The 21,946-nt window shown below is 47.0% G+C and overlaps 1 protein-coding gene across 1 annotated transcript; it reads right to left on the reverse strand.

The window, feature by feature from the left end:
* Window positions 1-17,642: 17,642 nt before the first annotated feature.
* LOC6594177 (RAC serine/threonine-protein kinase) lies at window positions 17,643-20,113 on the reverse strand. Its single transcript, XM_026991553.1, has 6 exons — window positions 19,266-20,113; window positions 18,996-19,193; window positions 18,539-18,928; window positions 18,245-18,478; window positions 18,007-18,153; window positions 17,643-17,937 (listed from the first exon to the last, which is right to left on the reverse strand). The coding sequence occupies exons 1-6, from the start codon at window positions 19,803-19,805 to the stop codon at window positions 17,854-17,856; spliced, it is 1,593 nt and encodes a 530-aa protein (XP_026847354.1). The 5' UTR covers window positions 19,806-20,113; the 3' UTR covers window positions 17,643-17,853.
* Between the last annotated feature and the right edge of the window lie 1,833 nt (window positions 20,114-21,946).

The following is a 21,946-nucleotide window of genomic DNA, read 5'->3' on the forward strand; positions in this document are numbered from 1 at the left end:
CGATACGCGGAGATGCGACATGGAGGAGACACCTGTCATGAGGAGGCCCCTAACAACGGACCATCAGGAGGCCGGAGTGCAGAGCGGAGGCCATGCCACAACAACACCTCTATTCAAATAAGCCACAAAGTCAGATTTAGGATCTCTCTCCTCTTTCGAGATCTGTCTGTGTGCGGCTCCCCACTAATGCCATGCGTGGTCCCATTTCGCAAACCGAACGATACCCAACGCTGACCCAATGCTAAGCGGGCTGCAAAAATGTTGGACAATGGCCCACAGCAGTTTAACGGATGCTTCCTCTTGGTCATCGCTGGTTCTATGGCTAGTGCCTGTTGCCTGCTGCCTGTTGCCTGGTGCCTGGTGCTTTTGTGGTGCTGGAGAACATAAAGGGTGGAACAAGTCTTGAGACATGTTACTCCATGGCATGGCAAGGCATCGCAGTCGGGCCTGAACTTGTTCCGCGAAACGTGTTTGGTATTTCGCCTCAGTGGCAGAGCCAAAGCCAAAGCCAAAGCAGCCAACTGGTTGACGTTGTTGACCACATGACCAGGTCCAGGTCCAGGCCAGGTCCAAGTCCAAGTCCAGTCCCCAGTCCCCGAGATCCAGTTGGCCAACGCTCCAGCGATCCCGAATATGATGATCAGCGACTGTGCTGGTGCCCGTGCCTCAAAGTGTGGCCACAAATCGAATTGTTGTTAATTAATAACAACGAAACACCTTTGGTCTGGACACAGAGATCCCTTCCGGACAGTAACTGGCCCTCCTCCCAGGCCCCGGGCCGCAGGCCACAGGACTGGCAGGTGCTCCTAATTTGGGGTGGCGCCCCGCCGTTGACGCCCTTTTCTGGCTCGATTTCGACTTGGGACTTGTGTTTTTTTTGGGGCTTGTTAGCATTGTTAGCCGTTCCGTTGCCGTTGCCCCTTTCGGTGGCCAGAAAAACCAAAAAAAAGTAAAGTGCAGTTAGGCACGCTCTCTTGGTCTCTCTGTCTCTCGCTCTATCTCTTGCTTAATTTGTGGCATAACTCGTTTCGTAATTGAGAATTACATTAGATTCGTGACGAGTGCGTGCAACAGAACTAGTTTCGCCAGCTCCCCACCGACCGACCGACCGACCGACCGACCGACCACGAGGCTGGCTATTGAGTCATTTGGCAACAACAACGAAAAATGGCAAATGGCAAAAGAAACGCGGCTATTGAATTGGCCAAGATAAGCAAAGCGTATGCCAATATTTGTACGAATACGTATATAGTACGTATGCGGAGTCCTCCTATGTATGATCCACGCTTGATAGCCACAGTGCCCCCGACACATGGCATCTATCTTTTATTGCACGCAATTTCCTTCCAGCTCGAGATTCCTTTAGAGCTACCACGCTCCTGGAGATAATCAGCGGTTGCAGCATTGCGGCATTGCGGCAGCAGCGGGCTGGGCTGGGTTGGGTTGGAACTGCTACCAAAACGAGATGCTACCAGATGTGGCGATTGGGTGCAGAAAGGAGTGATAGTCAAGTGCCAAGTGGCCTTCCTCTGTGTGGGTATTAGCCGGGCTAATCAGAGATGGACCAGACACAGACCCTCCCCGAAGCCTGAAGACAGAAGCTGGATGGAAGATGTAGGAAGGGGTACAGGAAACCCTTCCGGAATGGGACCTATGCAAGAATCTATAGAATGAAAGATAGGTCACAGATATTGAATAGCCCGAAAGAAGCGGTCGATCGAATAATTATATCACATTGTGGCTAATCTTTGATAAAGAAAAACCCGCTCCCTGAAACATACAGAAATCTTTCTAGATCTTGGACTTCCTGTGTGCCGATGAAACCACAGCATACATACAGACAATACCTACAACTATCGACCAGTAACCCCACCTTACCCACCCGTAGGACGGGTATGGGGCATGGGGTATGGGTATTACCCACAAACCACTTGGATATGGGCCGTCAATTGATTTCATTGCTAATGATGGCTAACGGTGCTGGCTCAGACACTTGCCACAGCATCGAATGGGGCTGCGGAAAGGAAGCCAGCGGTTAGCGGACTACGCCCAGGCCGAGACAACACACAGTGAGCCAGGTGCAGATATTTTGATGCAGAGTCCACCTGTAGGACAGTGGGGCCCCGATAAACGGCATAACGCCCGAAGCAGGGGTCTTTCTTTGGCAAAGTTTGCCTTTACGAGGCCCCACCGCAGGTCTGCTGGTCCGCTGGTCATCGCACGTTTGTGTGTGGCTTCCGCGGCCTCCCGTTCGAGATTGATTGGGCATTCGTTTATTGTCAGTCGAGAGCCGGCTTATCGCATCAATGCAATTTGTTTGCGCTGCGGCTACGGCTGCGCCTTCACCTGCGGGCGACTCTCCACTGCTCTCCACTGCGGCTCTCCCGCTCCAACCGTTAGAGTCGTGCTTAGCTCTGAGCTTCAGCGGCGACACACCGTGGACAAAGGGAGAGCGAGTGTGTGTGTGCCTATGGTCGTGCATGCCAAAGCCAAGGCTTAATAACCCCGAGAGCCTTAATTAAGGCCTTAACTAAAGCAGTTTGATTGATTTACGCTGCCAGAACAGAGCGACACGGACATAGACACAGACACAGCCTGAGAGGAAGTCTCGTCGAGTCAGTCTCCCCTTCGTTACAATTAACAGTTTGTGTGGAGGATCTACGCGGACGAATCCGGCTCTGTCTGCATAATTACCCCATAAGACTCAATTAACTGTAAATTAAAGAAAATGCTCGCTTACATTATGGCTGCACTCAATGTCGCGTGTGATAATGGCTTAGCCGGCTGTCGCTCTCTTCTGCCCAGCCATTCGGAGGGAGAGACACAGACAACAAACGCAAGGTACTCTCCAGCACAGCGCTCTCGGGGTATGGCACCAGCCGTTCTAGGCAGAGTTGCCTACTAAGTTAATCCATGTATGTGCCTGAAGAGAGCGCTCTCCCAGGAACAACCTCACACTGCACAAAACACACCTTGCTGCCCATCTGCTAGTAAAAGCATTTTCTGTTGCTTCCTTTTTGGTGCTTTTGTTTCTGTCTCGCTCTCGCTCGCTCGCTCGCACACTCACTCACACCTCAGATCGAATTAGAGCGGGCAAATGTTGTGAGAAGAGAGGAGATAAAGGAGAGGAGAATTAAGTAACAAGGCACTTAACGTTAACACTTAACAAGGCAATGTCGCGGGGCCGGTGTCTCTCGGAGGGTACGGATGGGATGGGATCTCTGTGTGGGGAAGCTGCTGGCCATAAAATGTAGCCGGAGACGGAGACGGTGACGGTGACGGAGCCGTAGCTGGAGCTGGAGTTGGAGCTTGCAACGAAATGCCATTAAGTGTCATTGCTCATTCCTGCGAAAGATTGATATCGGACTTTAAATATGCGTAGTACGTACCCCGTCTGCTGTCAGGGAATGGAACACTAAAAGTCGTCCGATGGTGGGGCCAGGCAGTGTCAGTGACAGAGGGAGAGAGCTGGTGCAGGGCAATTAACCCCGTAATTTCCCATAAAACGGAAGTTGGAATGCAGAAACCCGAGATGCCAACCAGAAGACTCTTCTGGATATCTCACTCTCTCAGTGGGAACATCCCAAAAGGTAGGAAGTGTTATAGCCACAACAGAATAAATACATATTACTTTTAAATAACTTATCCCCCAACCTGTTGATTGATCGTATCTACAGCCTCACGAACATGTATGACCCTTCTCCGAAAACAATGTCCCCGTACATACCAGACACTGATCACCAGGTGGGGAGGCCACAAATGTTGGCTCTCAGGTGAACTCCAGCTCAGAGTCGAAGCCAAAGTCGATTGCGGCTTAAGCGGCTTATCACATTAGCACACTCCATCCAGCTTCAGGTCCAGCTCCAGCTCCAGCACAGGCAGGCCCCCGAGCCCGAACACAGACAGAGGGAACAGAACGAGATACGAGTATTGAGGATTGAGTATTGAGAACCGCTAAAGAGCCGTTAGCGAGCGCGACATGGATGCGACATTCGCATCCTGCTCTTGCCACAGATCTGGGACCTGGATCCTTGTGACACACACACACGTACACACAGAGAGAGACAGCAGAGACAGACGACTGCCGGCCGGCTGCACTTTGCCTGGACGAGATCTTAACAAAACTAACTCGATCTCCATTGATCGGACGCATTTCAACTGAAAGTCAAGTGGAGAGAATGCCGGCGTTGACGCTGACGCAGACGCAGGCGCAGCCGCAGACGCTTGCGTTGGCAGCGGACTTCGGACTGCATTCCCGAGACCCAAGACCAGAGATGGAGGAGCCCCACAGCCCCACAGTCCCACAAAAATAATACAACAGAAAAGATCCAAACCAACACACAAAAAAAACAAAATGTAAGAAAACTAAGCCAAACCGTAGTGCAGCGGAGAGTGTGCAGAAATGTTTATGGCTTGGGCCGTGGCCGTCCAGAGAGATGCTCTACAAGGCGGCCCACCACTTAATAGATCTCCAATGAAAAGAAAGCCTCGCCCCTGGAGAACCCCAGTGAAATTTGAGTTGAGACAAAAGACATTTACGAAACTTTAGTTGCATCCAAGATCGATGAAAGAAAGTTCGGGACCACCCCATATGATAGATGGAAAAGGTAAGATTGAAATTTAACAGTTTTTGGTGGAAGAAAGAGGTTTTTTAGACAGAGATCATTATTATATTAAATAGAATATATCATTAGAGATCATTTCTGAAGATATCCGGATCTATTGGAACCACCAAAAATACACATAATATTCCCACTGTAGAGTACAACAAAGTTTGAAGGAAATTGCACCGCACTGCAACGTTCTGTGGCAACGTTCTGCGGCGTTGCTCATTTTGTGCTTCGATGGCGGTGGTGCCTCCACCAGCCGCTGCACCACTGCCCCGCGCCGCATCGACTGGTGGAAGGAACAGTACAATCGAGTTTCCACCAATGTGAATTAAATAGTTGGCCAAAAGAGAGGCGACAGAGAGCTCAAATGCCGCTAAAAACGCAACAAATCCCAGACGTTGACCACAAAGTAATGGAAATATTGAGAATTCCTTTGGCCTGACTTCTTCGACTCGGAGTCGCAGGCGCAGTCTTAGTCTGAGTCTTGGCTGTGGCATGGCCGTAACTCAAACCGACCATTAGAAACGAACATTAGCAGAAGGAGACGACGAGTGGCAGGCTGAGGCTGGCTGAAAAAAAGAACTAACGAACCTTGACAATTAAGTTTGCGCCACTCTGCCAAACCCAATTGGAATTCAATGTGCATGCAATGTGCCTGCCAGCAGCAGCAGCCGCAGCAGCAGCAGCCGCAAATGACGTTGATGATGCTCCTCATCCTCGTCCTCCCCATCATAACGAAGCTACCAACCATCCCCATCCCATCTCCATCCACACAGCTCCACAGTTGGAGTCTGGCTCTTCGGGCTGGCTGTCGTTTGCTAATTCCCCAACAAATGTTTGCTGTTGCTGTTGGCGGCTTCTTCAACATGTGTTGGTACAAATAGCCAACAGAATCCATAGCCCCAGTCCATGGAGCCGCAGGCACCGCGGCTGGAAAGTCGCGTGATGATGCGCCAAGTGGAGAGGAAAAATCTCGTTAAAGGTCGTGTCACACCGAATCCCCACCGCAAAAAGGGGACAATGCCAAGTGCCGAAAAGCAACACCAACAGCAACCACAAGGAAAACCCACTGTGTGAGGAAAATGCAAACTCGTGCCGCAGCTAACACAATAAATTTTCTCTTTCAGCCGAGGAAAAACTCGCGGTGGAGCTGAACTGCGTGGAGCATGGGTGGTCATGGAGTGGTGGCTGCTACTACGCTTCCTCCTCCTGCTCCACCGATCTCTGGCTGCTGTAAATGGTAGCAAAAAACAATCTGAATAAATTTGTCGCCAACTTCCTTGGGACTTTGCCAGATTTTTGGTATAGGATGGCATGGTTTGGGTTCGGGGGGCGAATGGAAATTTATGAACTTGTTGATGGGCTGCAGATGGTGATCTTTCGAGAGAACTATTTGAGTGAGAGGAAGGCTTTTCACAAATGGGATAAAAAACGATTTGTTTGAATGGAAGTAATAATTACAATGGGAAAACAATCATTCTGAAGAAGGTTCTGCATTGGTAGAATATTCTTCCTCTGATTCCATTAAAAAGTACACAAACTCTTCTACCATCCCATCCCCTTAAGTATCCTTAATACAGTGCAAATTCCCCCATAAGCACTTGCCATTAAACATCATTCAGGAGGCATCTTTGGCTCGGACTCTGTCCCGAAGTGTACCCTCATCAGTGGCTTTAATCTCTGCCCAATTCTTCCTCCAGTCCAGACTTTCCATGTCCGAAACTTCACTTCATGCGTGACCCCAATTCCCAGAGGCGGCACAAGCCAGAGAAAATCTGAGGATGAGAACTGGGATGTGTCGTGTGTGTGGACAGAGAGAGAGAGAGAGGGGACTTGGGAGATCTCTCGGTTTAGGGATATGGATGGGCTGCGATAAGCGATCATGAAATGAGGGATAACTGGTCGGCTAATGAATGGGTTCGCAATAATTGATGCCACTTTAAATTGGCCAAATGTTGATGGCGGCTCGAAAGAACAGTAAAGAAAGGAAAGTTGGCCAAGGGACTGGAGGCTGTGTTCCCAGGCAGGTGATATTCGGACACGGAGTGATATTTCACATCACCAGGAAGGCAGGCAGGCGGGCAGGCAGACGGGACAACCTTTCTCTCTCCCGCTATCCAAAAGCGAAAACATTTCCAGTACGTGATTGGGAGCTGGGACTGGGACTGGGACTGGGAGCTGGAGGCCGGGGATCTTTTGGACATGGCCTTTTAATCAAGCCCACATTTCGGGCATTGCTCACTGACCAATTTAACCGTTTGAGCACAAAAAATTTCACCGCTCCACCAAGATCATCGCACTTTGCACGCAACCCGAAAAACAAAAAAACAAAAACCAAAAAAAAATATCTGCAGAAGTATATTTTATATGGCACTGGACTCCGGGCCGTGCCATGGTTTATGTATGAGAGTGTGGTGCAGTCACATTTTTGGGGCACAGTTGCACTGTTAGTTGGATGCTGATTTGGAAATTGGTTCAACGCTGCTGCGGTGCACTGGCTACCTGACTGGCACTCGCATGCTCCAATTAATTGCCACATGCCACAACGGCCAGTTGCACTCAGGCTCAGGCTCAGCTTCAGCCCGAAGCCCACAGCCCACAGTCCACAGCCCACAGTCAGCTGTCCATCCGTCATTCCCGGTTATATCACCGTATCACTGAACCCCAAACGAGTTGAATGCACCCACATCCATCCAGCCAACCGTCCATCTATCCCTCCATCCATCGCGATGGGAAAGCGCAAATTTCATTGGCCTCTGACTCTTAAGAAGCTGTAGAAATCGACTGACTGCCTTGCCACAGTCGTCCGCTCGTACGAGTATCTGCTGCATCCACACACGGCCCAGACAGCATCACTCATACTTGAATGATTCAATGATTGCATGATCATGAGGCAGATACAGATACACCACCGCCCCCGCCCCCGCCCCCGCCACCGACTTAGCTGTCCGTTCGCCTGCCGCCGCTTGGGGTGTTGCATGAATTTGCGCAAAAATCTTTTAAAATTTAATTAAAAACAATTATTTAAAAATAAAATTTAATTAATTGCAATGTTGCATGAGTAGACACCCCGCGCACAGTCGCCGCTGTGTAACGGTGGCACTGGCCTCTCCACATGGGGCATCCACACCTCAAGCTCCAGCTCCAGCTCCAGCTCTTCATGGGTGGCATACCCATCGCCAGAACCCCCCTTTGGATCGTTGCATATGAAATGAAATGCAATATGCCATGGCCTATATATAGTCGGGGGTACGGTATGGATAGGGGAATAATTAAGTTGTACCGTGCGCCCCAGTCTGTGGCATTGTTGCATAATCAACGGCATAATCCACATGGATTAATAGAATTCTTTGGATCAGACTTAATCTTGTTCGATTTTATGGAGCAGAGAAATGCTAATTGTTAATCCCAAGAGCTGCAAATGAACGGAACAAAAAATCAGTGGTTTTTCCAGTTGGTTTTATGCGTTGATTGGAAAATGGGATTCCACGAGGAATCGATGGAGGAATACATAAAAAGACATAGTTTATTGCAAACTAAATCAATGGCTGCATATACATATATAGTTATTATATTTCCAGGGAAATTTCCACCTGAAGACATCGCCTAACAGCAGTTGCCAAAAGAAAGCGACAGAGACAGAGGCCCAGTCCCCTCTGTCAGGGGCAGGGGACCTGCCAATGCCCCCGACCACAGCCAACTGCATCCTACATGCTGTCCAAGGCTGGGGGAATAAAGAAATTAACATGTTGCCACAACAACTGCAGTTATGCCCTGGAACAGCCAACAAGCAGCCGCACAAAAACTGATATCAGCCCACGGCGGCAGCATCAGCAATGTGGCAGCAGCAACAACAACAGCAGCCAAACGGGGCAATACACACATTTAAGAAATGCGCCCAAAATATGCCGAGAACAAGGAAATGTTTACTTTGGCAGTTAACATGCCCGCCGCCCCGCTCCACTCCACTCCGATCCGCTCCACTTGGAGCCAATAATTGCAGACCCAGACCCAGACCCACAATCCCACAAGGAACCCCTTTTTGGTCTTGGCCAAGTGCTGTACGCATAAATTTAGCCTTAATTGGCTTTAATATTATGTTGTCAGTGGACGAAACAAAAAACAGGGCCCGAAATCAGCAAACGCCAATCAAAAAGGGACACCAAAAACCACCGAAAGGAGAGGCTGGGAATTCGGAATTCGGTCTGCGGTACGGACTGGACTTGCCAAATGTGGCACGTTTTCGGATGCCACGGTGTTGGGCTTAATCAGCAGTTTCGAAAAGGGGAAAATGGGTGGAAAGATGCAGATATGTGAAAGTAAAGAACAGGCCCTTAAATAAGCCCAAGATCACTGTGATTGCCAATGCCAATGATGCTGCTGATGATGATGATGATGATGGCTCGGTCCAGTGTCTCTTCTGGGACTTTTTTTGGCTTTTTGGCGCATTAACGACTAGGGCTCATACCAGTCATTCAGTCGGGAGGCGAGTTCAATGCCACCCAATGCGACGAGCAATAAAAACCAACTACCAAATTTGAAAAACGCCAAGAAAACCCAAACCCTACAAAACGTTTATATAGCAATTACCAACGCTGCTCGTGTTTCGGATCATATGCAAGTCCCCCTCCCCCACTCTCTGCTCTTACTGCTGGGTGGTGGTGGTGGTGTGCCTCTGGTGCTGGGTGCCAGAGATGTGCAAGAGTTGTGCGGGGTCTTATCACGGAGTGGTTTGTATTTTGGAGGCGATATTTGTTTCTGAACGTTTTGGTATTTGGTTTATCCTAGTACTCCGATACTACTCCTGAGTCTCAATCGAAATTCCTGCAACGCCAAAGCGATTCCAGGGCAAACAACTCAGCAACAACCGAGGGGCGTTGCTGCACGACAAGCCCGGGCTAGAGCACAGCTTTTCTTATGGTTTCTTTGGGAACTCTTTCGACTTCTTCGAGTGAATTTACTTAACATAAGGTGCATTGAGGATTGATCTTCTAAGTCGCAAAATTGAAAGGTTCTAGAGGGTTCTTTCGAAGTGTTGATAGTCTTAGTAAATCCTTTAGTAAACCATAGATACTTCACAATTTCATACTCTTTCAGAGCAATTCCTATACCAATTTCAGTTAAATCTGTCTCCCAGGATAAAGTATATGTATTTCATGTATAGTACACCTCCCACACAATCCACTCTCAGTGGGACTCGTGGTGGCATTGCCATCTCTAAGAATCAGCTGCTTGCTACCTGTGCGGTTGGTTTCTTATTGTATCTGATTCGGCACCTACCTTCTCATAGATACGAGTATATGTATGCATTGCAACAAGTGAGCATGAGTGTGTGTGTGTTGGTGTGTGGATCTGTGAGAGTGAGTGTGGTTTCGGACACACAGGTCCAGCAACAACATCAAAAGTTCATTATGCGCGCTCGCGAATCGTGACATTGCATAATGGCAGCTGCAAGGTGGACGTGGAGGCCGTCCAGCCGGACATGCAAGGCGCCGCCGTCGTCTTCGGCCGTCGTCTCGACCGTTCCCCAGTCAAAGGTGCTGTATGGTGTATAGTGTATGGATGGTACTATATACACACACTCTACAGTCCACACTCCACACTCCGAGACGAGACGAGACGAGACGCGACGAGATATCTATGGCGATGGGAGCCACACCTACTAGGGAAGATGCCACAAAACGAAGAGACTCTTGTCTGGAAATTGATTCTCTGGCTAACGGCAGAATTAGCTCCCGGCTAAGATGATCCCCCATGCCCATCCCATCCCATCCCATCCCCACACATGCCCATCATACAGGCATACCCATACTAATTCCCCATCAGTCAGCCCATCATCGTCATCGTCAGCGCTACCTCACACAGAGTGCACCTTTCGTAGGGGGGGGAGAAGGTAACTGGAACCCCTCTCCACAGCTCAAGAGCGTATCCCTCAAGAGGTTATCCCTCTCTGTCTGTCTGTCTGTCTCTGGGGTCTGTCCAAACTTCGATGGCGCTGTTCTGTTTGTTTTGTCCAGTTTTCGCAATTAGAATCTTTGTCGTGTCGTCGTCGTCGTCGTCGTCTTATCGCCGCCGCACACTTTCCGACATTTTCAAGGTGTGTTCGACCAGCTTTCTTCTGGCCACAACCTAAAACATCTCTCTAAACCCATCCCAACCCATTCCATTTCGATTCCCATTCGCATTTCCCCTCGCCCCAAGCACCAATGTACATAATGAAATACAAAAACAAAGAACCACTGGACCTTTGAATACCTTTTACCCCAGACTAGCCGTTCTACTCTGAGTCGGTCCCAGAACCCAACAATAATATACACGTCTTTGGCGAGGCGCAGACAAGTCGGTCCCAAGAAAGGAAAAACAAAATACTTTACTTATAAATTGTATCTTATATAAACGTGTTTTCTGATAAGAATTGTTTTCCTATTGGTAAGAGAGTTCCAGATATCTTCATGTTGAGGGACGTGTGCTTCCCGATTGCTTCTCAAGTCCTTTCTGAGGAGGACAGACATACTCCCCTGATATTCCCGAGCTGAAATAATATATTCTAACCAGTTCATAGTGTTCTTCCACAAACCATAGACACCCTTCTCCTTCTTTGACTGCCGGGTATCTAAAGAAGAAAGAATATGTTGCAAGTATTTCTTGGTGTTTTTTCTTTATATTTCTCTTTCTAGGTTATCGCTTATAACAACTCGTACATGGCTCTCTTTTTTTGTCATACACCATGCCTGCGACTACGACTACGACTACGACTAGTCATAGTCATAGTCGGAGTCATAGTCATAGCTGCGGTCATATAATAAAGGCGTTCTTCCATGGCATGCTCAGAAATTGTCCAACGTCTATATTTGGTGTCTGTGCTATGTTCTGCACTGCACCTCCTTGGTTGTGGTGCGGTTTCCTCCTCCAGCACCTCCTCCGCCTCCACCATGATGACCACAAGTTGGTCAGAAGCAGGGGACCAGGCGGCCAGACTTGCCTTCGGAATGGGAGTACGAGTGGCGAAGGAGGAGGGGGAGATGTGTGCCATGTTGACCCGTTTTTATTATGTTTAACATGCGGGAGGAGCAGCACAGACGAGGGTCCCCGCTTGACATGTGCACCGAAGCCAATCCACAAAAAAGCTGTTGAACATGGCCAAAATATTCGCAATGCGGTCAAAGTTGAAAAGGTTCCAGTTCCCGAAAACCATCTAAGTGAAGTGAGTGCTTGTTTGTAGATTAAACAAATGTCTGCTTTTGCTACTGCTACTGCAACGGCTTCCGAATCTGACCGACATTTCTCCTTGTTCTGGGTTTGTGTGTGAAGTTGTTTGTAGTAGCCATATCTGAGAGATACTCGAAATTGGAAGAAGGAATTGCAGGGGAAAAGGTAAGCAGAACAGGGGACTATCAAGGGGTTTATCATTCACAAGAATCGGCCAATGAATAATGGATAATAGAACTAGAACTAACTAGAATGGATAATAGATATCAGTGGCATTCTCTGGTTCGCCAAATCCGAATCTATCTAGTACACATCCTTCTAGGCCGAAGTGCTCCACATAAGCCCGATCGTTTTTAATCACCTTTATCTGCGTGTTCCATCTGCGTTAATTGCCCAACCAGGTCTATAAGTTGCCATTCAGCAGGTAATTAGCAGATTGTAGATCATGGGAAACGCATCATCTTGTGGAAAAGTGGATCACAGTTGGCCGCACCACTCCAGCGGCAATTAGCCGGCAGATTGGAGAGCCACCAATTCCCCATTCGAGCCGTCGTCTGTCGTCTGTCGTCTCTCAATCAACGATTGTTCATGGATCACGGATCGTCGTCTATCGTGTATGCGATCCCCTTAAAAGCGTATAAACGAAATTTCGCGGCGGCGAAATCTGCAAATAATGCGAGAAACAAATAAATAATTGCCCACAGTTTCGCACAGATCTTTGGCTACACCAAAAAGGAGTAACAACAGCCGACAACCGACAACCATGATTGCTATATTGTAGGTATATATACTCGTACGAACGAAACGGCGATCAATCAATCAATCATTTTCACTCAAATGCCGCTGTCGATGTCCGAGTCAGAGTCATCGATGGATGTTCGACTCTTGAATGCTGGATTGTGTGTTGTGTGATGTGTGTTGCCCTATGGATCTCATATGGTCATAACCCATAAAGACTGAGACGTGTCTGCAGCAGCAGCAGCAGCAGCCCGAACCTCGTCCCAGCCCCAGCTGTAGCCCCTCTGGCTGCTTCTAGCACCAGGCACCAGGCAGCAGGCATTGGGTCTAGGCCTCTGTGCAATTAAATAAACGAAAGTTTTTCATTAATTTCGATTGCAGCAAGACGACGACACTTAGACCAAGGCCTCTCTGTCAAGCAGTCCCCCATTCCGCTCCTGCTCTTTAAACAATTCCAATTCATTAGCCACGCTTTGGCTGGGCTTTTGGGCCGGGCCGGAGCCGGGGCCGGGTCTGGCCCGGTCTGGTCTTCAGTGTAGAGTCCGAAAGGAAGCCTGTTTTTGGTGGACCTCGTCTTTGGTCTAAGACCTGCTCCGATCTCGTCTCGTCTCGTCTGGGTCTGGGTCTTTGGTCTGCGGCTGGGAGATGGGGCGTGCTCTCGTGCTGCTCATAAATGTCTGATGGATGTGACGTGCCTTGATGTATTTCACTTTTCTTCTGCTGTTTTCCTAGACTCTTCTGCTCCTCTCTGCTCTGCTCCGAGTCCGAGTGGCCGCGGAGTTAGCCATGGAGTTGTTAAGTGCCAGCACATACTCACGATGCCCCTGCCGCTGCAGCAAATAGTTGTTTGTTAGTTTTCTAGTTTTCAGAAATTTTCACATTACTATAAAGCCACAGAGCAGCAGCCCAGTGCTTCGGTTGGCTTTTGCCAGAGGTGAAAATAGTAAAATCGCTGCTTGGCAAATGAAAAGCGCGAAAACGCGCGTAGCGAACAAAGCAAACGAGCCGAGCAGAGCCGCACTTCCCTAAAGAGTGATGAGAGTAAAGGGTATATCGCGAAACATTACAAAGATCAACCGAAGATAGACAGATACTTCAAACCCACCAAAGATTCATATATCTGTAGATACTTCGTTAGAGAACTTCCGACAGGCATCGCTCTTAAGATTTGTCCACTCAAGTGTGTATCAAACGAGTACACACGACAGCGAGACGATCATATAATCACACCACATCTTTTTGGCCATTTGATTCGTTCTTCCATTGAACCCATACCAAATTCCAAGAAAATACAGATTACATTTCCCTTTTCTCAACCAAAAATCTATCCCCAAGAGCATCTAACATTCGCTGTTCGCCTCTAACCAATACCTGGGGGCTTTCATTTGGATTTGGTGTTTGCAATTTCATTTGTCGTCGTCGTCGTCGTCTTATCCGTCAGCTCAGAGCATCAGCATAAGCATCGCATCGAAAAGGGAAAGTACAAATCGCACTTTTCCTAAGCACTTAGGGCTCGGCACACCATCGATGCTGCTGCTGCTGCTGCGGCTGCTGTCATAAGCCACCGCAAAATTAGCTTAAGGATGCAACCCAACCCAGATCTTACGACTCGCACTCGAAAAAGGCCCACCACACCCGAAAACCCATCGCAAGTTCAGACTCAGATTCACTTTCGCTTTCGTTGCATTTAATTACGAATCGGTGTGTTTTGTTGCTAAAAATTAATAGCTTGGTGTCTCGGTTAATACGCGACACACATTCTGTCTATATATCATGCTCAGGGGCGAGTACATGCGGCGTACTATTGGCTGGGGGAAAGCTGACAGCGCGTCGGCCTCCAAGCAGCGCGGATTCGCGACTCTCGTGGCCTCCAAGATTGCGTTGCAATTAATCATCGAACAAAACGCATTGTTCGCGTTCTCCACATCCCATGACTGCGGCTGGAGCTGGGACTGCGACTGCGACTGGGACCGGGACTGTGGCCTGACACGCACTTGGAGGGTAAGAGGAGCAGGAGGAGGTGGCCTGCTCCAGCTGCTGTTCCCGAATATTTAAGTCGGTCATTGGCGCTTGTCCAGTGAGTTTTTCCTTCTGCCGGACCTCTGGACACTGCTGCTCCCTCTTTTCGCATAGTTTTCTTGACCCAATTTCGCCATGGAGAGGAGCTGGCTATGGCTGGTTAGATGGGAGGTTTCCGTGGATTTTCTAAGGAAAATTCTCTAGAAATTATAGCAGAATAGTTTTATAATCTTTCAGGTGTTGTTAGATTTGTTGAGGTATTGCCATAATTCTGGAGTAGCTAACATTTTTTGTACCTGAGATAAAAATTAGGTCGTGGCCCCTTTTGGTTTTATGTATTTTTATTATTATAATGTTTTTCACTGTATAATAAACTTGGTTTTGAATGCATGTATAATATACATACACACCTTATATCGTAGATATATATCTTGTATATATATATATTCTCGTAATGTATGCATGTTGGTATGCGTAAGCGCGTATAAATTAATCGTTATCATTATAGTACTCTGCAGATCGTACATTATCTACATGGTTGCTGCTCAGTTGATGCTGTCGTTAGTCCTCTTCAATATATAATATATAATGTATATAATATATTTAGTTTGCGATCTTGAATCGTGTTTTCAATAAATCAGCTTAGTTATTATCTTTATTTAGTAATATTACTATTATTATTATTAGTATTTAAAACTGTGCGAACTCTGCAAGAATTCGCCTATCAAAAATTACACCTAATCAATATTTCGGTTATATTTTGGGTTCGGGATTGGGTTTTGGGTTTTGGGTATTTGGGGTATTTCTCCACTCTCTCTCTATGTCTCTTGCTCATCTCATCTCATCTCTCTCCTCTCTCTCTCTCTCTTTCTCTCTCTTTACAATACAAAATACAACTCAAGTTGCTCGACTTGATCTAAGATCTGACTGGATACATCTCCCTAAACATATACATATATAGTCAAGTTTTCAAACCATGTTTTTCCTTCTACCATCTTCTTCGTTCAGAACACATTGTAGTTTTTGCAGTTCGTGTGTGTTTTTTGTTGATAAATCGAAATCAAAAAATTCTCTTACAAAAATCAGTAAACTTAGTCAACTATTTCTATAGATTATTTTCCTCCCCTCCCCTCACCACCCCACCCACCAGGCCTGTACGGTTCGGGGAAATGCTTTGCTTCGATTCGGTTATGGGATACACTAAAGATAGATGGTTCAATATCTTTATATTTCAGTTGATCCCCATCCATTGTTGGTTATGGGGCTGGGGTCGAAGAGTCAGTGACGACGAGTCGTTTTCTTGGGGTTGTATGTCTAGTAAGCCATGCTTATGAGGGTTCTATATTGTGTCTATGTATTGCTTGATCGATCTGAGATTGATATTGGCTAGCCTAGATGTCGGGCCAAAAGCGCCAAGCTGTTGTTGCCTCCTCTGGATACATATGGGTATGTATGTATATCTGATATCTCTCTGTTCTCCTACTGCCTTTCGGAATCATCATCATCACAAGTCCTAACACAAGACTGGGCTCTGTCCGACCTATGGGTTTATCCACTCTACGAGTTCCCTTCTATAACTCTGCCGCTTCTTTGGCATCATATCGTTTCATTTTCGCTTCATTTCGTTTTCTGTTTTCTTGGTTATTGTTTGCATCGATTGATAGGATAGGGTTTTCATTAACACGCTATAGAAGAGAGATTATGCTTTCATTTTGTTGTTGTTGTTGTTGTATTGGTTTCTGTTTGAAATGCCCGAATTTCTTTTTTTTTATTTACAAAATATTCTTTGCTTTTTATAATTTTTTTTTTGTTTCTTTTCGAAATATAAAATAATTTTTTCTTTTTTTTCGTTTTTTTTTTTTAGTTTTATTGCGCATATAAAAATATCAAAAATTCTCTTTATTTTTTAGATTTTTTTCTTTTTATATATCATCTTTCTTTTAGTTTTCCTCGTGGAACTATGTGTAAGTCTGTTGTTGTGGTTGATTTTCATCTTTCTTTTTTGTTTTTGTTTTTTCGCCTGAATTGCTCTACAAATACAAAACGTTTTCTTTATGAACTTTTTGCAATGCCAAAAATTAAATGACATGTTTTGAATTATACAAGTATATATTTTTGTTTGGGGGTGTCAAAGGTTAAACCATTTGTCCACGCGACACTTTTCACTTTTGTGTAATTTTTTTTAAAGGGTTTTTTTCTTTTTACGTTGCTTTTTTTTATATAAATATGTACAAATATATTTTGTTGTGGTAAAAAAAAAATTATAATAAAAAAATGGCGTCAATTGTTGTAATTATTGTTGAAATGTTTGGCGCCTTTCAAACTGCAATTTTTCCATTTCCATTTCCATTGATTTATATCCTTATCCATTTCGTTTCTGTTCTGTGTTTTGTTGTGGGGTTTTTGTTTTTTGCATGAAGCACAGCACTTTAGAGGCAATTTTTAACATTATATATAGTACTCGTAATTGTTGTGTGTGTGGTTTTTCTTCTTTGGAGTATAAATAATGTATAGATACGATACGAGTGTGTATATATGCATGTATGTAGAGTGTTGGTGTGTATTTCGATTTGTTGTTGCCTTAACGTTCATGTTCGCTATATCCTATAAGTGTGTCTATGTCTGTGTCTGTCTGCTGTCTCCTGGTGTGTGTGTGTGTTGTGGCTTTCAGTTTTTTGCTTAATAAATGGTTGTTGTTGTTGTTGTTGTGGTTGTCGTAACTAATTAACTAATCACTCCAGACCCCCGATGGCGGCAGGCCCCCGCCCCCCCAAGTGTTATATTATTAGATGCATGTATGTATAAGTATGTATATAGATATATATAGATATATGTATATGTATAATCATATGTGGTAAATTATTTCCTCTCTGCCTCGACGGTCTACGATCTCTGCCTTCCCTTTTCATTGTATTATGAATGCAAAAATAAGTTACTATCAATTGAAATCCCTTATTAATTTGTGTAGCGAGAACAAACCTCCTTTGCCCCCTTTGCCTTTATCTTGTGTGTGTGTGTGTGAGTGTATGTATTACATAATTTGTATTATTATTTAATATTTTCTTGTTTTATTTTGTTTTGTTTTGCGTGTTTCTCATTTTGCCCATTTCTATATGCTATAGGTATATAGGGATATAGTTTTATAGGGTGAGGTGATGAAAGCAGAACATGATGTGTGGTTGTGGGGGTTGTGTGCTTGTAAGAACGTTACTCTACGTCACATTACATTACGTTACGTTGTTGATTAACTCCTGTTGTTGTCGTCGTTGACGTTGTTCTATTGCATCGATGCGAGACTTGTGGAAGTACTAATGTGCGACGAGGTGCCCAGTGTAGTGGCCATATCTCCCTGGTAGCTGAACTGCAAGGTGAATATAAAGAGAGATTAGCAAAACGGGAATCCGGGAAGTCCAAGAGATATCGCACGTACCTGCGGGAAAAGCGGCTCTTCGGCTATGGAGCCCAGCGGTCCAGTGGGATCCGGCGGCGTCAACTCCACGCTCTCTCCAGTAAACTCCTTGTCAAAGTAACGCGTATCCGTATCCGATGTAACCTGAGGCTTAAAAGGCGGCGGTATCTGAACATAAAGAGCAAAACAATTATAGCTTCACATTCATTTTACATAATATATATATATATATCCCCAAGTTCTAAGGTTTATTTCCAACCTTTTTTAGCACCAGATCTGTCCAATTAATACTCGCAAAAAAGGGATGATCCTGTATTGCCTTGACATCATCCTGCCCGCCGCCCAGACGCTTCTTCGGGTCCTTGGCCAGCAGCCCGGACAGCAGGTTTTTCGCCTCGTCTGTGATATTGCGAGGGAACTTCACCTCTTCTGCCAATATCAATGTAAAGAGCACATCGTGGTCGCGATTGTAAAACGGCAGGCGACCGCAGATCTACAAAAGAAACGATGGTTGATAAATATCCACAAAAAAGATGTAAGTAGCTGCACACACCATTTCATACATGACAACGCCTGTGCCCCACCAATCCACCGCCTGTCCATAATCAGTATCGTCTAATACTTCCGGAGCCAGATATTCGGGTGTGCCGCAAAATGTTTTCGTTGTGCGGCCGTAGGTGATGTCCTCCTTGCACAGGCCGAAATCGGCGACCTTGATGTGGCCATCTTTGTCCAGCAAAAGATTCTCCAGCTTCAAGTCGCGATAGATGATGCCTTGCGAGTGGAGATAGCCCAAGGCCGAGATGATCTCGGCTCCGTAGAAACGTGTCCGGTCCTCGGTGAAGATGCGCTCGTGGCTCAAATGCCAGAAGAGCTCTCCGCCGTTCACGTACTGCATGACAAAGCACAGCCGATCGTTGGTTTGAAATGAATATTTAAGAGACTGCAACGAAAGGAGACGGATGATATATTAAAGGAAACCTCGAACAACCTCCCTGAATGTTACTCACAATAAGAAACGGATGATTGGTGGTCTTGAGCACACGACTCTCGGTGAGTGTGTGCTCCACCTCATCCTTCTGGATGATGACCTCCTTCTTGAGAATCTTGATCGCATAGAGCTTGGCGGTGGCCTTCTCGCGGCACAGGATCACCTTGCCGAAGGTGCCCTTGCCGAGCACCTTGAGGAACTCAAAGTTCTCCAAAGTCTGCAACGAGAGATAAGGGTTTTCGTTTCAATCACGCACTCAACGGATAAACGGATCAAATCGAATACGTACCACTTTCTTGACTCCGCTGCTGTTGCAGGTGGTGCCCTGCCTTGAGAACTGCTCGGAGAGCTCCACCTCGGCGATGCCGGCCATGTCCACGTCGGCCATGTCTGTCTGCACAGACGGCGACATGGCCATCTCTCCCATTTCGCTGAGGCGACTGGACACGTTGCGTATGGCCTCGGTCCACTGCTGGCGCTCCATTTCCGTATCGACGGCAAAGGTCCGCTCGATCACCGTTGTCCATTGCAGGCCGCGTATGATGAATGTGAAGGGCTTGGGCCTGTCCACGCTCATGATCTGACACCCGCGCACCGTGAAGTTGTTCAACAGCTGCTCCGACGGCTGCATGACGGCACTGTCCGCCGGCTTGCTGCGGTATCCCATCAGACTGCCGTCGGAGCGGAGCACAAAGTAGCGCTGACGCCAGGTCTTAATGTGCTCTCCCCGCTTCATCAGCCAGCCCTCCTTGACCACTGTGGGGCGTGCCGCCAGATCCATGCTCATGTTGGGTGTGTTGGGGGTGCCAAAGGTGACGCTCATCGACATGCTGCCGTCCGTGGCTAAACCCTGTTGCTGCGGATGGTTCTTCTGCTGCTGGTGGGGGTGGTGGTGCTGCTGCTGCTGACTCCCGTCTAGCCAGGATGGTTGTATCCTCGAGATGTTGTCTAGGCTGCTGCTGTTGTTGCTGCCGTTGTTGTTAGCCGAATTAAGGTCCAACTGGTGGCCTGGCGAGGGCGTGGACGTGGACGAGGAGGAGGCTGATCCTGTTGCAGCGGCGCTGGCAACCACAGTCAATCGCCTCTGTAGGGCAAATGGTAGGTAATTCGTGTTGAGGCTGTTCCGAAACGCGAGCGAAAATCAAAGAATATCCTTTTGGGGCTGAAAATAGTAAAGAGACAACTCGTTAAAGCGATACAACACTCGTTGGAGCGGGGAGTTACTCGCTAGAGATTAGCAAACAAACAACAGTTCAACTGCAACGGAGTCTCGCTATCAGTGACTCCCTTAAATGCACTCCAAAGAGCGACAACACTATCGTACTCTTTAGTGCAGCAGGCAGGCAGAAAGGGGGAGCCAGCCAAGCTATCGAGGTCTACCCCTCCCGTACCCAAACGCTTATCGCACACTTATACCGATTGTCACGCCCCTCAGCCACCCCACCCCCCATGTCACACACCGCCTCTGGGATCCATCATTACCACGGATCATCGGAGCGGGGGGAGGGGGCATGTGTACAAAACAATTGTTATTGTCATTTTGCATGTTTATGGCAAAATCCGCAAATTGTTGTTGCTGGCGCTTGCGTCAGCAGCTGCAACAACTGCAGCTGGTTTGACGAACCAAAAAAAATGGCAAAAAATAACAACAAAAGCAACACAACAAATGTATTGGATTGGATCGTGCAAAATATCTACGGCATTTCCGCTCCCAAAGGGATTTGCGGGCCGCCTCTTAGTCATTGCCCCACATGCAGATGTGGCTTTTGGTGCCCTGGGGGCACGGAGGGGCAGGGGCACATCGAGTGGCTCTTGCTGTGGCTGTAGGCGCCAGCATTGGCGTCGCGATTGGGTTTGTCGCAATTGTTGCTGTTGTTTCTGTTTCTGTTGCTGTTGCTGTTGCTGCTGGTGCTGGTACGTTGAGTCTTCAAACGAAATTCCCCGACATGTTACGCAGCGATACCGCCAGTACCGCGAGTACCGCGAGTACCGAGTACTGAGCACCGAGCAAAAAATTGTTCGCGATTGCATTTACCGCGAAATTAAATCAAAACAAGAAGGGAAGGCTATGCTTCCAAGGGGTCGAACCATCGAATACCCTCGAAAAGTGATCGTTCTTATGGCAGATGTGGGATATACTAAGCCGAGGTATTTAGGTATCTTCCATACCCTAAAAACCCTAAAAGGTATGCCCACACCGAATCGTTTTTGGAATCTTAACCACAAAACATGCCAAACATCTCCTAAACACATCGTACTTTCACTTTAAAGGGTATTCTTACGACGACTGCGACTGCGAAGTGCTGTTCATGAACTTACACACACTTACAAACGTAAGCACACACACGTACCGTACGCACTCACTCACACACGCACACAAGTGCAAAAGCATATTCATTTACAATTTGCGAAAATGTCATCGTCGAAGGGAGGGGGGCGCGAACAGAGGGGCGGGCACAGGGACAGGGCGAGTGACAGACAGACAAACGGAGGGATGGATGGCCGCCGCCGCTGCTGCTGCTGCTGTCGCTGCCGGCTGTACAAATTTTCGCTATCTAAAACTGTAAACAACAAATGTACATAAAATAAAAATCGACAAAATGCACAAACCACACATCGCCACACACATACTGATGCATGAGTGTGTTGCAAAGTGCGAGGCCGGCCAGACAGTGGAAGGGAGGGGCAGGGGCAGGGGGTGCAGCAAGTGATCAAGCAGCGCAACATGTCTAGACACGAATACAGTTATCAAATTGTACATTAGATTACCATCGCAGCACACAGGGGCCGGGGGAGGGTGTATGAGAATGCAGATTTCTTGGAAATGTACAAATGTATTGTTTGTGCGCGTGTGTGTGTAGGTGAGACTTAAGATTCGATCCAATTGAAAGAGGAATACCCTACAAGTGTATTTTCACAGGGTATTGAGGGATCCTTAAGCAATCTGAATCTGATTTATCGTCTAAAGGT

The sequence above is a fragment of the Drosophila persimilis genome, unplaced genomic scaffold (genome assembly GCF_003286085.1).
Source record: "Drosophila persimilis strain 14011-0111.01,24,50 unplaced genomic scaffold, DperRS2 tig00000000-arrow-pilon, whole genome shotgun sequence".
NCBI classification, from domain to species: domain Eukaryota; kingdom Metazoa; phylum Arthropoda; class Insecta; order Diptera; family Drosophilidae; genus Drosophila; species Drosophila persimilis.